Raw genomic sequence first — 17,001 nt, 5'->3', positions numbered from 1 at the left:
CCTCGACATAGGACGTATATTTATACCCGAGATCCGCACTCTTGTAGGTATACTGTATACCTGGGCTGGCCATAGAAGCAAAGTGGCAATCCATTATGTGCGATCAAGACTGCCGTCGAAGGAGACCGACGGAGCAACAAATAAAAAGAATCTAAACAACAAAATTAAATATCTATTTTTTAGCACTAAAACGGAAAGGGAAGGCCAAGAAGTGGCAGAGGAAATCCGCTATGTAGGTAGCGGATTTTGTAGATACTGTAGATCTCGTTGAACTTGACTTTTATTCCCACCCTTACGCCGGATGAATAATGATATATATACCAGCCCAACAGGATGTACAACCATGTGTGATATATGAAAAACAGACGTGGAACATAAGTTGAAATGCAAGATTACTTCCTGCCACGCGCCCGCTCGTACTCGTTGGCAGCACGGCCCTCCTGGCTCTGAATCTCCGCAACCAGACGCTTGTACTTCTTCTCGTACTCGGAGTCGCGCTCTTTCTTTTCGCGCAGCTGCTCGCGAGCAACGAAGCTGGCGTCCTTGCGAAGCTCGCGCATGGCACCCTTGCGCTCGCGCTTGAACTCCTTCTTGAGACGGTTGGACTCGGCACGCTCGCGGTCTGGATCGTAGTGCTTGTCTGGGTTGAAGTTCTCCTCGAACTTCGGAATGGCTGTTTTGATGGCCAAGGGTTTGTGGTCGTGCAAAAACAGCGGACGACGAACAAGACGAGCTTGTGCGAGGTGGGAATCGATCTTGTCCAGGGTGCTCTGGATGGGTTCCCGGGCTGCTGAGTATACCTTGCCTTTGAGGGATTGGCGGAGGTACTGCAGAACGGCACGGACCGGTGTGAAGATCTCGGTGAAAGCAGATTTCTCGGCCCAAATATCGGAAGCGGAGCCAAGGAGAGACACGAGAGTAGCGAGGAGGGAGATCTTAAGCTCCTCCTGCGCCTGGGGATCAGAAGGAGAAGTGGTCACGTCGCGGAATTGCAGCTTGCGAGGTGTCACCCTCTCGGAGGGCACGAGCTGAACAGATTCCTGTGACTTTCTGTAGGGGAAAGCTCCAAACTTGACAGTCGGTTCCGTGGGAGCAAGGTTGCAGAGAGCATTTAGAGTGTAGTTGACAAACTCGGGCATATATCTCTTCGAGGTTTTTTGATATTGGAGACAAAGACTCGCAGCATATGTACCACTTGCAAGGTCTGTGAGCGAGGCGGTGGTGCACTGACCCAGGTATCGCGCTAGGCATAGATGAGCGGGTGTGGCTGTCGTATGGAAGTGATCAGATGTGGGGAAGAAGGTCGAGAGGCCGGTAAGCAAGATGAGGTCTCCGGGTAATAGATTGAGTGGGCGTTCCTTGCCAATCTCACGAAGTTGGGCTCGGCACGCAATTGTCACATTCAAAGGATGGGTCTTAGCCAAAGAATGAATGTGACGGATGATACTCTCCAGAATGGCAAATGGAGGTTGCTCAGTCTCGTTACCCATGTAAGAAACATGCTCAACAAGAACTTCAGCAAATCGACCAAGCTTGTCCTTGTTTCCAGGCCTAAGCCGTGGATGGTGCAATGCTCGAATGCGCTGGATAACAGTCGGGATTTCCTCGACAGGTACGTTTTTTGTGATACTCAGGAAGCTCTCGTGGTCCTTTGGACAAGGATACGTGAATGCGAGCTTTCCGTTTGCTTCCTTGTTAATCTCGGCAGCAGTCGAAGCCGCAGCGGAATCTTCTGTCGGCAGCGTCATTCCGTTGATGAGCTCGTCCTCCCCATCTGGCCCGTCAGACTCATCGCGCGACGAAGCCTCCTCATCTCCTTCCATGTCACTGTCACCCATGTCGAGGCTGGCATTCGAATCTGTCTCGACTAGATCTTCGTCGATGATGAAATCATCTTCATCTTCGACGCCAAGTTCAGGGCGTGTTTCGCTAGGGTAAGCTGGAAGGCCGAAATGCGTAGCATCGTCAATTTCCGACTCGTCATCATCGGGAATTTCGTCCTGATCCATACTGTCCTCTTCATCGTCAGTGAGCTGCTCTCCACGCATTCGTCGGAGGCGATCGTTCTCAAGTTTCTTGAGCCGCTCAGCCTCTTCCTCCACCTTCTCCTCTTCGGTCTTCGTGCGATCTGTGGGTTTTGATCGCTGATCGAATGTCATCTGTCTGAGGCGCTGATCGTATTCCTTCTCTGGATCCTTGCTATTTTGCGACTCTTCTAGCATAGCAGCACGCTCTGGGTTCATCTCTGAGAAATCCTGCCTCGGTGCCTCTGCCTCGGTCGCCTTGGCTGCAGGCTTGATGCCCCGCAGAGCCTCGAAAAGATCAGGAAGTTCCTTATCCAATGCTTCCCGTAGGTCTTCATCATCATCTTTGGTCTGTTGCCGTTCCGCTTTGTAGAACTTAGACTTGGCAATGACTTCTTTCATGACCTCGGCCTTAGTCTTTTTGCGCCCTGGCTGTTCTTCGTCTCCATAGTCAATGAAGTCCTCCTGATCCTGATCCGGATCCGCATCTTGGTTTTCATCACCATCGGGAAATCGCTTCCGTTTCCGCGACGTTTCCTCGTCGGATTCCGCGTCATCCAAGTCTCCGGCCTCGAAGTCGTCTTGGTTCGCTCCATCGAACGACAAAGATTGACCCATGTGAGTAAGCTGCATCTCATCATCATCATCCTCGAGGTTGAACATGGACTCCTTCCGCATCTTTCTCTGGCTCTCTCTCGCAAATCTCTCGGCAGCCCGTTCCTCGGGTGTCATGGTGGGATCATTCTCACCGAACCGGCGATCGATAAGTCCACCGATCTTGTTTCGGCTGTTCATCTCTTTCAGCAGAGTGGCGCGTCGCTAACTAAAGTTAGCTTTATAATCGTAAAGCTCAAGGAAAGCAGATAAACCTACTCTTTCTTCACCTAGTGATTTAGTAACACCTGGGCGAGCGCCACCTCCAGCGGTCGTGTTACCGTCTCTGGTTGTGACAGCAAACTTGCTGGATTTGTTTATCGTCTTGATCTCGAAAGGGTTGAATCGATCTCGAATGGCTTGCAAGGCGACCTCGCGCTGGTTGCGATTCTTCGCACCGACTCCGGTCTTTGCATTTTGTCGTTTTTCTTTCTTGGACTTCTGAGGACCAAGAACTCCGTTTTCACGGAGAGAAGCCTTCAGCTGTTTTAGCTGAGAAGGCGGCATTTTGTGTGGTTGGGTTTGAATTCGAGAGTTGGGAGTTTTTTTCCCCGTCGTGATTCCCATCAAAAAAATCAGGTACACCGCCTCCGCGGTCTTCGTCGATCAATATTCTGCCGATTATGTTCTCCGCATCTCTCCAACTCTCACAACCAGTATGGCTCCCTTTTCTGGGGATGGTGTGCTATGGCTATGCCTAGGTATGGCGCATTTGTCCGAGGAAGCGATTTTGGCTCAGACGATTAACTTACCTAGGCGTCTCATTGTTCTTTGCCATACGCGGTATCGCTACAGACCTCCGTCAAGTCGTTGACCTGACAGAAATCAAACAAACCGAGAAGGAAGACAAGATTATTAGCGAGGGAACAGAAGAAGGTGCGCAGATATTTATATCTAATGCATTACTGTACTAATAAATCCTATAGCTCTCAAGTTAGACACCCTCTTGAAGCTTTCTCAAAGCACGAGCCATGACCTCCGAGCTGCGTACGCTAAAACAACGTTATTTTGAACTCTGTGCGTCAGCTAATACTACACAGGGCGCTGCGCATCATTTCAGAGCGTTCTACCAAGGGAGATACTCGTGATTTGCTATTGGAGGAACTAGCGTCCAAGAACAAAGTTCACCAACGACGAGCTCTGAATGCATTGAACTTCTTGGTTTCCAACCGGGCCCGTATGCTTCCCAATATGCATCATTTTGACAGTATATAAATGCTCATACTATTCTCCAGTCACTCGAACCTCGATTTGCACTCGACTCGCCGACGTACCCACCTTTACCGCCATTATCAACTGCCTTTGCAACCTACTAGAAGAACACGTGGAGAAGACATCAACGACCAATTCGCCTATTTTTCCAAAGACACGGCCGATGGGAGAAAAGAAGGCGCTGAACATTTTGAATGTCTTGTTGCCAGAGAACATACCTGACGCATTGGAAGCGGGGATCATCAGCCGATGGCTCTGCAGATATCCATTCCCGTGTGCAACAGCCGAGCCTTCTCGCCGGCGGGATGTGGTGATCCTCATGAAAACATGGTGGTCGGATGACGTAGTTATGAGCGCGATTTTCAGTGCGCTTTCCTCGCACCCGGATGGAATCAAGCAGCTGCGGAAACATGGACTGATGGGCAGCATGATTGAAGAGAATGACCAGGACGATGAGGATGACGCGGACAGTGATGTGTGGATGGTAGACGCGGATGAGGCAGGAGGATCTTTTGGACGATCTCGTTCGCGTAGACAGCAGGAGGGGAGTGCCGAAGAGCAAGCGCTTCGCCGACGCAGGAGAGAAGCTATGGTTTTGAGCGACGGTGGACGGCCCATTGGAAATGGAGACATAATCCAACGACCTGTTGATTATTTATGATCTTCAACTTGTCTGCAACACTACGCAACCAACCGACTCTCAAAACTAGCTTTCCAGCTACTGTACTTTACGTCCATGATACCCCACGCAAGAAATATGATATGCCATGAATTTTCTTTGAACCTCAATATAATACTAAAGCCCCATCCACGCTGATTTGGCTAAGTGGTCGGTCTTCTTCCGACTGTTTTTGATAACACCGAACGCCTTCAATTCTGATAGAGCGCCATAGAACAAAGACATTACAACTCGGTCATCGCAGCCATCAGCCTCTTCGGTTTCAAAGACACCATAGAAAGCCTGCCAGAGATCATGAACATTCACCAGAGCGCCCGAATCAAGGTACAATTGATAAAGTATCGCGGTGGCAGGTTGCTTGGCCGAGACCTTTGTCATAGTGGCATCCGACGAGGAAAGCAGGTAATCAAAGGGAGTAGCCAGGGCGCGCTCGATTGCAAAGCGCGGCCTGGGGGCGAATGTTTCCTTTAATGGATTCCGCAGATCAAACAAGAAGGCTTCATGTAGAAACAGATCTTGTGGGTTGATAAGGGTTTCTGTGAGATATACTTGCAAAAGAGCAACCAGTCGGTCGACGATGTTGGTATATTCCACAGCTTGTTCCGATAGATCGGCTTGGCCTTTGCTTAGCCGGATACGCTGCTGGACGACAGTGGTTCTTGTGACGGTGCTGTTGATATTGTATCCACTGCGCAGTGGACCGGACTCCGGGCACGTTTCCAATAGAGACTTGAGATCTTCTTGAATCGCATCGGCTTCTCGACTAATTAATATCCCTCTGAGACGCACGAGGAGTTCATCCAGCTTATCAGAATCTAGGGTTTTGGCTGTGGCCACCATTTCTTCCACAATAGTGGACTCAGACAGTTCGCCAGAGAGTGCGCGAACAGAAAGGTCCGACACAGTAGTCTTTTTCGCGCTCTGTGTGTATTCAAGACAGACATATATGACACGGACTGCCTGGAACATGCCTCGCATTCTTTGCTGGTTTGCATCCAGGTACTTGGGCGTCTCTTGAATAAGATATTCGTCATCCTCTAGCATATCTCGGATTTGCTTGATAGAGCCTTCTTCGACTAGATCCTCACAGAACCTTGAATCATATTAGTTAAGATATAACCTGGGAATTGGAGACTCTTACATCCGGAATGATGGCAGGTTTCTGACGGCCTCACATAGCTTGTTTTGGGCGAGAATCGTAGAATCTGGGTTGGCTAATAGTACCGACAGAGGATTTGCAAAGAAATGAGACATGTATGCATACTGCACGAATTAGATTTCTGTTTTAAAGCCATTGGGGATAGTTCTCACCTTGACCATGCGACTGAATGCCTCCGGACTTTGAAAATAGTCACTTGTGTTTTCAAACAGAGTATTGGTAACGTTGCGACCCAGCCATAGATTGGTGCCTGAGTCGGTCTGCAGAGTCTCATAGATGCGGTCGACACAGTTCCCGGCCTCTTGGACCTCGAAATGCTTCCCTTGAAGGAGAGCAACACACGAGCGAGGCAGTCTGCCTTCAAACAGCTCTACAGAGGTAGAGATGCCTAATAAGACCGTGAACGGTATACGGTCAAGCCATGATCTAGTAGAAGGTCAGTTGGGAGATCGACCGAAGTCTGGAATGTCAATCGCACTTGAATAGAGACAGAAGATCAGTCAAAAGGCCAGGGTCAAAAGCCTCGCTATCTCGAAGCGCTAGGACCAATTTCTTGGTCCCCTTTCTCTGCACATAGTCGTGAAGAAGATCTAAATCGTAACCGAGAAGTCGAGGGCCCTGGTGAATGGTTAGTACAATAATGCGATGTTTTTGAAGCGACATACAGCACGATCTGTAAGGAACTTTTGATATCCATCATTGCCATCGGTGTTTGTAACCGCAGCTCGGATAATGTTCTTCAACGTTGTTTTCAGATTTGGAGCATCGCCTGATTCCAATACCACGACGCTGCCTTCTTCGGTCGATATCAATTGACCATTAAGCCGTGATAGCAATCTGCTGAGCGAGGAAACATTTGAACCAACTGTCACCAAAGCTGTAGGAATACATCCATCACATCTAAAGCCCTAGTTAGAGCACGTTCGTGGATCGCATCGGTATAGGGACGTACGTCTGAGGTGAGGTGTTTCTGACAAAGGACAACACATCCGCCAAAACTGCAGAATCGACATCCTCGAGGATATCCTAAACTCCCGGTGAGCAATATATCACTATGGGTCTTCATTAATTTGCCCGACTGACCTGGATCTTATTTTCTTGCTTTGACCAAAGCTCCTGATACGTATCATATCGTAATTGGACGGACTCGGCGTTCTCGTCTCCGTTTAGAAGGGGCACAAAGCGCTGTTGATCAGCCTGGTCATCTCTGCCGGTAGTTGACGAGACTTTGCGGCGCTTTGAAGGTCGTTCGCCCGCTGATTTTCCGTGTTTGGGTGGTTGGTAGATGTACGAACCCTGGGATGATTTGTTAGCGCGCAATCCCAAGAATACCATGCCAGATCTGAAAACAAACCAGGTTTTGCGGCTTGTCATTTGACAAGCCTAAGGCATCGTTCAATCCATCAGCATCCATACTGCTGCTCGAAAGGGCTTGGTTGTCGCAATGGGGATGACTTCAAGGGCGGAAGCGCGACAAACGCTAAACCTAATTAGGCGATAATTGGTTCTCTTCCGAACTTGAACTTCTTCACTTCTCCAACTTTTCTGGTCGCATTCGATGACCGATTGACTTCAGACTTCAGACTTCATGCTGCGCCAGGCTATTCAAGGAGCCCGATGGTGTCAGCATGTGGCCCGCAGCCCATCGACACGCGCTCCACGCCGGACCTTCTCCGCCGTAGCTCCGCGGCGTCTTAATTTTGGCGGACCGAACGACAAAGTCACATTCTACGAACAAGAATCCCCCGAAAGCAAAACACGTCGAAAAATCGACCCCGAAGCCGAACAGAATGAGGAACGAGATGAGGTCAAAAAGGAGCTCGCTAAGATCCAGGATGAATTGAAGGTCTTGGAGGAGGGACCTTTTGCTCCCAACAGCCCTTTCATCAAGAGTTTGCCAGAAAAGGACAGGAAGATTGCTCTAGAAGCTCTGAAAAAATTTGACGAGGAAAATTCCGAGCCAGCAGAAGAGGCCGGGTTGGATCAAGTTTTTGACAAAGAGCTTGATGATATGCTACGAGAGGAGTTTGAAGGCCTCGCGATGGAAGAAGAGAACTGGGAGGATGGCGTCAAAAATCGGCGAAAAATAGCTGCCAGACGATCTGCCGCAGCAAAGCGTGCAGGAGCAGAAGCTCATCCTTACGTTATAAAGTTCAATAATTCTCTACGACTACTCCAAGAAAAGATGTCAGACGAGCGGGCTCGACAGGACTTATGGAAGTGGTACCGACGATGCAAGCAGACCATCCCAGGGTTTTTGACAATAATGCCTGAGAGGGCACTCGAAACGATATGGGATTCACAAGCAATAGAAGAGTCTGACCAGGCTACACGCTCAAAACATTTGCAAATCCTGGCCAAGGACGCTACATCTATCGGCCAAGAACTGGCTACGCCTCAGATCCTGTTTTATATTACATCTCTGCATAAAAGTGGCTCCACCAGCCTTGCACTAGAGCAATGGGAGGCATATCAAGCGGAGTTGTCTCAGAAGAAGGAGGATCTGGAAGAGTACTGGAAACTCGGAGTGCGATTATTTGCTGCAGATAACAACCCACAACGAGCTCAAGATATTGCTTTGGCTTTCCTGGCAAACGACCGAACTCGTCAGCCGCGTGTACTCATTCCTGTCATCACAGCATGGGGAAGGCTGCCCGGAAAGGAAGCTGAGGTAAAGGCTTGGGCACTTTATCTGCGGCTGAAGACATTCCTGGGCTCTGATATGACCATGGAAGACTATGATGAAATCAGCATTGCCCTTCTCACGGCTGGTCGATTGGATACTGCTGTTGCAATCTTCAAGGATATGATGGTGACCGGAAAAGACCCGGCCAATGACTCAACTGCTTTGTATAAAGCCGCGTTGGGCCTGGCGGGTAACCTTCATGCATCGAGCATCAATGAAAATGAAGTGAACAAGGTCTCTTTGTCGGCACTCAAGGTGTTACCTCGCCAGTTCCAAAACCGGTTCTTCTATGCAAGTTGGATGAAAAAGCTCATTGGTATGGGCGAGGTCGACTCTGCTGCTCTGGTAATTGAACTTATGTATGAGCGATGTGTCAAGCCTGATAGCAAGCACTTGAACGGAATCATTGCCGGCTGGCTCCGTGATGGGAACACGAGTGCACGCGACAAGGCAGAGCGACTTGGGTGGGCCATGATTCAGAAGCGCATCGATGTTGTATGGAGACGATACCTACCAGCCGAGAGTTCCCCCCGGCTTCAAGTCAAGTATGAGGAGACAGAATCTGTACGCATGCCTCGGTTTATGCAGAGAGAGGTCCCACCTGCGAGCATCGAGACCTTCTCTATCCTTCTTCTTCATTATACACGCCGAGGCGATGACGACATGGTCAAATACTTGGTCAAGTCTCTTAGTGATGCACACATCAAGCCGAACTCTTACTTCATGAACCACCTTCTATACGCAGATCTCCGAAAGCAAGACGTGAAAAAACTCTGGACCAAGTTCCAGACAATGTCTACCGCCATCCGGCCCGACGTGGAAACATATGCCTGCCTCTGGGACTGTGCCAAGCTCCAATACGACCGTGGACGTACTGCTTTCGATGCGGGCTTCCCATCAGCACGCCAACTCTATGCCAATATGATGTCCTGGTACTCCCAATTATCTCCTCGCACTCAGAAAACCACCCGAGCGCAGATTCCTAGAGCTCTATTTGATCAGATTGTGCGATGTTTCTGTCTCTCTAAAGACGTCCCCGGCACATTAGTGGTCATACACTCGATGCATTCAGCCTTCGGCTTCGCACCTGATGACACCACCGCGCGCATGATAGTACTTCAAATTGCGCGACTGGCTGGTGTACCAGCTGACACTCCCAAACGGCGCCTCCGCCGCTTGTCTTCGACTCCACGAAGCAAAGAAAATATCAGCCAGGTTAGCCGTTTGCTCGAACTGTTGGGTAACCGCAAAGCCGAAAACCTGCGATTGCAAGGATTGAGTCTTGAGCAGCTAGATCCACGTGAGATGGAACAATACCAACTAGAGATCATGGCAAGTCTACTACGGATCGTGATGAGCCGAGCAGATGCCTTGGACCCAGTTCAAGTCGAAAATAAACTCGAGATAGCGGCGAAGGAGATGTTGGCCGAACATATCGACCTGGGGCTGCCCTTGGGGGTAGACGATAGCAAGCTTCTGTGACCATGTCAGTAGCATTCCAATGCTGCTCCCTATTCTTTTTGGCTTATCCATTGCATTGGATTTACCAAGAAACCAAGGCGTTTGACGGTTTGTTTTGCTCTTAAATTAGGGCTGTGTATATTATTTTGTATTTAGATATAATGTACTTATACTGATGAGGTCTACTATCTTTCCTCTGCTCCTCTCCACGAATGATCTTCCCTTTCCTCCTCTCTCCCTCTCTCTCCCTCGATAGCTTAGCTCACTAGATGGGGGGTTTCTTACCTTTTCGCCTTCTCTGGAAGACTTCAACACTCGGCAATTTCGTATCAATCCACCCTCCAGCCTTTCTACTAAGCCCTCTACAGCCAGACGATGGGTCGATATTCAGTCGACTCGACCAAGCTCTTTTTTCCCCGGCAGGGGAACCTTTCTAAGCCCGATAAATTTGTAATTTTTTCACAATTAAGTGAATTAATGTACATTCGTAATTTTCTTCATGTGAGTCTTGGTCACATGACTACGGCAGAATCGACAGGTCATTCGATAATGCAAGGTCACCCCTTGAATTTGGGACATTATCTTTAGCTTTTACCATGGCAGTACTGTTTCGCCTAGGACGCCTTTTTAAGCGCTCTCTTTTCCAGCGACCTGCTTCACCCGTGCGGCAGTTCACTCAATCAAATTTTCAACTACTCGATCCAAATGACAAGTTCGAGGAAGAAACGCTTCCGTCGTACACACCAGAGAGCACTTATTCTGTCAAAATCGGCGAAGTCTTCCAATCTCGGTACCAAGTTATCGGAAAACTAGGATATGGGGGGTACTCGACGGTGTGGCTTTGCAGGGATCTCACGTATGTTCTATCGATCCTGAGAATTGTTACAATAATTGATTCTGTGACAGACAGCATAAGTACGTCACATTGAAAGTATTCAAACGTGATTCAGCCGAGGGCAAGAGAGAAGTTGAAGCCTACGCCCACCTTAATGCGTGTAGTGCGTCATCTAGTGCATCCCATAACGGTGCCATGTTTGTTCGAACGGCGCTGGATAGCTTCCAGATCGATGCACAAGGACTCGGCGCTTCTCAGGGGCTCTACCAGTGCATTGTACACCATCCTCTAGGCATAAGTCTATATGAGCTCCGAAATCGATTCGCTGCCGAGATACTACCGGAAAAATTAGTGAAATTGACTCTATGGCATCTCCTCCTTGCTGTTGATTACCTTCACACAGAAGCTGGTATTGTCCACACCGGTATGATACTTCTAGGACCTTTATACTTTATATTAATCCTTCCTAACTCGTTCCCTCTAGACATACAAGAAAAAAATGTTATACTCGGTATTGAAGATCCTTCGATATTAGCTGATTTTGAGGAGGCGGAGAAATCCAATCCTAGTCCGCGGAAGATTGTTGAAGATCGGGTGATTTATTTATCTCGCAAGCTTAAGAAAACAAAGCAACATGGCCGACCTGTTCTATGTGACTTTGGCCAAGCTCGCTTTGGGTCAGCCCATTACTCCGGTGAAATACAACCATATATACCGGGCCCCTGAAGTTTTACTACGTATGTCTTGGGATCAGAAGGTTGATATTTGGAATCTTGGGGTTGTTGTAAGTTATAAAGCCAATTCTCTAACTAACAACCATCTAACTACTCTAGACCTGGGACCTTTTCCAAAGAGGCCATTTATTTTATGCTAGAGATTCACAGAAGCAAGACTCGGACGCTAATCACATCGCTGAGATGATTGCGCTTCTTGGACCACCACCAAGAGATCTACTACAAAACAGCGACTATGCTACAGACTTCTTCGATAGCGAAGGTATGCCCCCTAATAATTCCATGCCTCCCAATACTGACTGAATAAATCAAGGTAATTGGAAAGGAGCCGTTCCAATTCCTTCAAGAAGTTTTGAGCAGCTTGAGGGAAATTTGGAAGGTGAACAGCAAGAACTCTTTCTTGCATTCATGCGTAAGATGGTTCGATGGCGACCAGAGGAAAGAAGTTCCGCAAAAGATCTATTGTCAGATCAGTGGCTAAGGTCGCCGTAACTAAAAGTCGGCTTAATTTGCCGATTCGTGGTATATTGGTCAGCGGCATGTAACGTATTCGGTAAACGAGCTGCGCACCCCAAAACACATAGTAAAAGCGATAAATTACAACATGATATTGCAACAACGGTGGTCAATATAAACTTGATCTTGTAGCCAATTACTCTCCATATGATATCTGATCACTCTAGGGAGTTTTGAGAAATTTGATATAATAGTGATTGAGATATATATATTTCCTATAGTTCAGTGATGTAATTTTCAATACCGCAATGATGCAACTTTCTGATTTATTTGAAATTGAAATATATTGCTAAACATGCTTATCGATGGCTATCGACAAGTAATGAAAGCAAGTTGAGACGTGGTTGTTGAGATATAAATGTGGACTATGTTGCATTTACTATGGTGTTTTGGGGTGCGCAGCTCGTTTACCGAATACGTTGTCCTACCTAGGTAACTAGTTACCTAACCTTGGAAATGTTCAAGATATACGGACTGTGGCATGATAATCCAACTCTTCTCATTATCCGCTTTGTTAACGTAATATGTTTATATCTAGTTACATTTGAGTTTACAGTTTACTTCATAACGAATGGAGATAAGAAGAGAGTGTAATAATATGTCCCAACTAACATTGCCTGAAATGCCTTAAAAAAAACTTATTCGAACCCGGCTTTGATTTTGTTGACCGAGCCATCTAAATGAACATGGGCTTTTTGTAGGGTTTTGTTATTGCCATCTTTAAGAAGAACTGATATCACCTCTTTCTTATCACTTGGATCGTTGTGAGATAGATGCGCTTTGGAGCCTCTATAGTCATTTATTAGGTCATCACCAAGACTGACTTGCATATTGCGAAAAAGCACCTTATTTCAGCGTTTTTAAACCTTGGATCCTGTTTAAGATGAGTATTTGAAGGCCCTCCACATAGTAGAATGAGATTCTTTACTTATTGCCTTTTCTTCTCCGTCAAGGAATTGGATGACAGGACCTTGCCATTCAGGACCAAGGTCGCTCACTTTGGTGCTCCCAACTATTTTGTAAAGACGCTGGGCAGTTGACTTGAACATTGTAGGAAGAGTTATTCCAGCAGGTAAGGGCGAAGAGAAAGAAACCACAATAAGGAAGAATGTAGGGAATATAGGGGTATTTGTATGTAGAGTGAATGACCTAGCCTGTAGGGGCGGGGGTAGTTCGAAATGGAATCAACTCGCTCCGTTCCTCTCTGCTCCTATTTGCTCCCGGGATCTTATATGTGTGATTGGTTTTGCCTACATGGTGGCTTTTCCAGGGGTCAGTACGGGTTAAGATGTAACCGAGAGAAGCCTGATGTGATAGGAATTGCATTTTTTTATTCCTATGGATTACCATTGTACTTTACTGGAAGAAGTAGGATTTGTGCCCATCTGATATGGCCACGGAAGGCTTGGACCCCAGGCCTTTCAAGATCGGTAGGTATAAAGAAAAGATTTGAGGAAGCGTCCTTGCTATTCGGCATCGTTACAAAAAGAGACCTAGGTTGAGACCATTAGGAAGAAAGGAGAACACAGTAAGAAGGGTGACCAAATATGGGCAAAATTTCAACATCATTTGAGCGAAATAGGAGTACGGAGTAGTTACGGAGTAATAGGCCCATCTGCCTAAATCTGCGGCCTCGCGGTTCGGGTGAAGGTCCTACCTGATCTGGTATAGTCCACGGGTGCTAAAATCGAATAAATGGGGTTATGGCTGGCAGAACTACATAGGCGGTAGGCCAATAAGACAAAATAGGACGAAGACAGTATAGCTCATGAGTGATCACAATGTAATTTCTCAGCGAAACCATAGTCCAAAAAACCTCTAACAAAGAGTGTATTTCGAACCATAAAAGTACAAATAACAGGAAAAGCAACTCAGCTATTTTTTGCCCTTGCCCTTCTTCTTCTTTGCGCTTGCCGGAGAAGCAGGCGTACTCGAGGTCTCCGCCTCCACAAGAACAGCATCGTCATCACTGCCCTGAACAGAGGCACCGGCGGCAGGGGCCGTAGATGCGGCCTCAGAGGACTTGGTTGTGGCGTTGGTAGTCTTAGTCTCGTCAGTAGAAGCTACTGAGCCCTCATTCAACTCCTTCATGAATCCCTCTTGGATACTCGTCTTCTTCTTGATCCACCACTGGCGCTCCTCTTCCAATTTTTTCTGTTGATCGTCCATGCGCTTGCGGTAAATATCGTTATTCATCATTTCGTTGGCGGACTGGAAGATAGTCTGGCCCCAGCCGGGGACATAGGCGTTTGCCTGTTTGATTTTGTTTAGTAAAGCACAAAACATATACAACCATTTGTTCGCCGAGAAGAGAAAATGTTTCTTGGCGACAGAGAACGGAGTTTGCTTATCATACCTCTGAAACCACATCCTTGACCTCATCTTCCATCTCCTTCTCCGCGCGCTGGAATCGCTGCCAGAGATCATCACCGACACTACCACGTTGGACGAGCGTTGTGAGAGCTTGCTTCTGGGTGCGCAGTGCCATAATGCGACGGATGTCTTCAGCTGCGCGACGGAGAAGAGAAGCCTTGAAGATAGAGTCAGGGATAGCGGGGGCCTTCTTCTCTTTTGTGGAAGTTGTTGAGGGTTCAAGGTGGAGGAGAGAGAAGTAGATATCACGCTGGAGGTGGGCGGGGAACCATGGCTCTAGAGATGCTGCCTTGTCTAGAATAATTCACAAATCATATATTAGCCTTGGGGGACGATTGGACACGTCGGCGCATGAGATGGTCGGAGAGGCTGAGAGGTTGAGGTTTTCAAGGGGTATTTCACATACGGGACTTGCGCTTGCGGTAGAGGGAGGAGAATGTGGCAAGCGATCCCAAGAGAATGCCTAGGTAGGCGACTGGGACGGCGAGACTGAGCCAGTCCACGTCGAACATTGCGACGATGTGGTTTTTCGGGCAGGGGTATATGGAGAGATCGGAGGTCCGGGAAAGAAGATGAAATAAAAATGGTCAAGCTGTCATTCCCAAGTGTGAAGGTGAAATTAAGAAAAGAAAGGGCCTTGAAGTGCAAATGTGGTGGTCAACAAGCTCAAAAGGCCAGGGTGTTTAGTGGGTCACGTCACATGTTCACTCCTTCGAACCTACTTCCATGATAGTTATAACTAGTTCGGGCTGATTATAGATGTAGATGTACAACTTACTATATATGTGGCTAGAGTGGTTCAGGCTGCATTTTTTACTATAGCGATACTATAATAAATGACACTCATAACGAAAGATTCGTGCCAGGAGAGACTTGTGATATTAAATTCTATGTAGGCTTCCGCAAAGCCCAACTTTGGGCCTGGACGCCGGGCCTAAAGTCTAACCCCCGGCCTATCGTAGGCTATTCTTATCTTAAATGTTGTACTTGAGTAGTATCTATAAAGTCTGGGAACAATGCCACCGGTAGAAGAGATAACTTACCGCTCTGTTATCATACTTTCAAATGAACTAGAAAGAGGTCAGAAACAGTTTAAAAAAAACCTGAAGAGGGCGTTTAGTGGGCTGGGCGCAAAAAGAGTATAGATATACTACGTTGTTGTTGTTGTATTGTTTAACGACCATCGAGGTACGGGCGTAGCCCGTATCTCTACGACCTCCCATGGGGTATGGGGACGTGCTAAGCTATGGTTTTATGCACAGTAATGTGCGCCCATAGTAAGCAACTCCTTCTAGTAATGATCTGGCGTAAGGCCAATTGGCTGCCCGTCCTTCTCCGACCTGTGAAATGGATGCAGAAAGATATACTACGTTACAAGTACGGAGTTACATTATACACCCCAGTAATGATATTTGAACTCCAATCCCATAAAAATAGACGAAATAGTAAACAGACATCACGGAACTGGCGTGGGAGCGATTCTGACCTCAACGGCGCCGTCGTCTGGCAGAAGTAGGTCGTCCCCTGCCGCTGGTCCCCTCCGGTCAACATACCGAAGACCATTCCATCCACTCTTGTTATCCAAGCACCAGACTCTCCGGCTTCTGCGAATGTTGTGGATTCCGAAGTCGAGGCCTTCCGAGCCCAATTGATGACAAAACTGTATCCATGTCTCTGTTTGCTTTTGAGCCGATCAAGCTCGACAGATCCCAAGCTGTGAAGCACAAAAGATGTTAGACCAGTAGATCGCCCGGACTTGAAAAGTCCCATCCCGTCGCGGGCATCCAGGATTGAACCACCATGATATGGACGATCGATCCTGTTTCTGCTGGTGTTGTTGCTGTACCGGAACCCCTAAAGCTCATGAATTAGCCTGAGAAAAGACACAGATAACATCCAACTTACAATGTTGCCAGAGACCTCATCAGCATGCATTTGTCGGTGGATTCTATTGCTCGACATTTCAATCAGAGCCCAGTCAACGGCCACTCGACGCTTGTCCTCATTGAGTCGGATGCGATACATACCACTTCCGGCGACGACATGTCCTAGGTAGTATGCTCCATTGTTGCATTTTTGCATATGAATCCCGGTTCTTTTCAAGGTGTTGAATATCCCGCAGCGTAGCCTCGTACGCACGCCTGGCAGAATCCGGTAACCAGCAACCTTCCCCTTTGTCCATCTCGGGCTTCGAGGTATAGAAAGAAGCATCTTTCACATCTTTAATGGACGAATTTAGTGCTTTTATCATGGTCCTGAGATCTCGAGGTGCTGGGTGGTCCATTCGGAGAATGCGCTTGGCGATATCAAGGAAAAAATAGTTGTTGTGCATACCGGAAACAGTCCAAGCCAACCCAAGGGCCTCCAGCGCGGAGTGTTGACTTTAGAACCCCCATTTTATCGATGATAACGGGACCATCGGACGGAGAAAAGGTGGATGATGTTGAGCAGAAGCCCATTGAATGAGCGCTCACTTGCGAGAAGGAAGATATGGTTGCAACTGACGACATTATGAAAATGACCACGACATTAGTCGAGGGCTAGCTGGATAGAAATGGGTTCAGAGTGAAGGAGGGTTGGGAAGCGGAAGGTTCCGATCCGAAATCAGCATGAATAAAGTATAACCAGTTCGAGGAGCGGTCTTATATATGATGATCTGAGTGTCCTG

General features: G+C 47.7%; 7 protein-coding genes across 7 annotated transcripts; 3 read left to right on the top strand and 4 right to left on the bottom strand.

Annotated features, from left to right (window-relative positions):
• Positions 1-392: 392 nt before the first annotated feature.
• Positions 393-3,185, bottom strand: N7518_000558 (snoRNA-binding rRNA-processing protein NOP14; the record flags this gene model as incomplete). The annotated part of the gene is made up of 2 exons (XM_057181486.1): positions 393-2,843; positions 2,898-3,185. The coding sequence occupies 2 exons, from the start codon at positions 3,183-3,185 to the stop codon at positions 393-395; spliced, it is 2,739 nt and encodes a 912-aa protein (XP_057046836.1).
• A 151-nt stretch (positions 3,186-3,336) lies between these two features.
• Positions 3,337-4,551, top strand: N7518_000557 (uncharacterized protein; the record flags this gene model as incomplete). The annotated part of the gene is made up of 5 exons (XM_057181485.1): positions 3,337-3,379; positions 3,435-3,554; positions 3,605-3,665; positions 3,719-3,855; positions 3,914-4,551. 5 exons carry the CDS (start codon positions 3,337-3,339, stop codon positions 4,549-4,551), a joined length of 999 nt encoding a protein of 332 aa, XP_057046835.1.
• A 135-nt stretch (positions 4,552-4,686) lies between these two features.
• On the bottom strand, positions 4,687-7,142 carry N7518_000556 (uncharacterized protein; the record flags this gene model as incomplete). The annotated part of the gene is made up of 8 exons (XM_057181484.1): positions 4,687-5,662; positions 5,711-5,832; positions 5,881-6,154; positions 6,207-6,346; positions 6,394-6,628; positions 6,681-6,754; positions 6,812-7,024; positions 7,083-7,142. The coding sequence occupies 8 exons, from the start codon at positions 7,140-7,142 to the stop codon at positions 4,687-4,689; spliced, it is 2,094 nt and encodes a 697-aa protein (XP_057046834.1).
• A 174-nt stretch (positions 7,143-7,316) lies between these two features.
• On the top strand, positions 7,317-9,896 carry N7518_000555 (pentatricopeptide repeat protein; the record flags this gene model as incomplete). Its single annotated transcript, XM_057181483.1, has 1 exon — positions 7,317-9,896. One exon carries the CDS (start codon positions 7,317-7,319, stop codon positions 9,894-9,896), a length of 2,580 nt encoding a protein of 859 aa, XP_057046833.1.
• Positions 9,897-10,471: 575 nt separating this feature from the next.
• N7518_000554 (kinase-like domain-containing protein) lies at positions 10,472-11,936 on the top strand (the record flags this gene model as incomplete). Its single annotated transcript, XM_057181482.1, has 6 exons — positions 10,472-10,731; positions 10,782-11,134; positions 11,195-11,304; positions 11,378-11,494; positions 11,544-11,706; positions 11,758-11,936. The coding sequence occupies 6 exons, from the start codon at positions 10,472-10,474 to the stop codon at positions 11,934-11,936; spliced, it is 1,182 nt and encodes a 393-aa protein (XP_057046832.1).
• A 1,899-nt stretch (positions 11,937-13,835) lies between these two features.
• Positions 13,836-14,845, bottom strand: N7518_000553 (Sec63 complex subunit SEC66; the record flags this gene model as incomplete). The annotated part of the gene is made up of 3 exons (XM_057181481.1): positions 13,836-14,213; positions 14,317-14,627; positions 14,740-14,845. 3 exons carry the CDS (start codon positions 14,843-14,845, stop codon positions 13,836-13,838), a joined length of 795 nt encoding a protein of 264 aa, XP_057046831.1.
• A 944-nt stretch (positions 14,846-15,789) lies between these two features.
• Positions 15,790-16,415, bottom strand: N7518_000552 (uncharacterized protein; the record flags this gene model as incomplete). The annotated part of the gene is made up of 3 exons (XM_057181480.1): positions 15,790-15,836; positions 15,887-16,187; positions 16,239-16,415. The coding sequence occupies 3 exons, from the start codon at positions 16,413-16,415 to the stop codon at positions 15,790-15,792; spliced, it is 525 nt and encodes a 174-aa protein (XP_057046830.1).
• Positions 16,416-17,001: the final 586 nt, after the last annotated feature.

Source organism: Penicillium psychrosexuale (assembly GCF_028828465.1).
Source record: "Penicillium psychrosexuale strain IBT 29551 chromosome Unknown utg000001l, whole genome shotgun sequence".
Taxonomy (NCBI): Eukaryota; Fungi; Ascomycota; class Eurotiomycetes; order Eurotiales; family Aspergillaceae; genus Penicillium; species Penicillium psychrosexuale.
The sequence above is the reverse complement of the archived record's forward strand: the minus strand, read 5'-3'. Positions and strand labels throughout refer to the sequence as shown.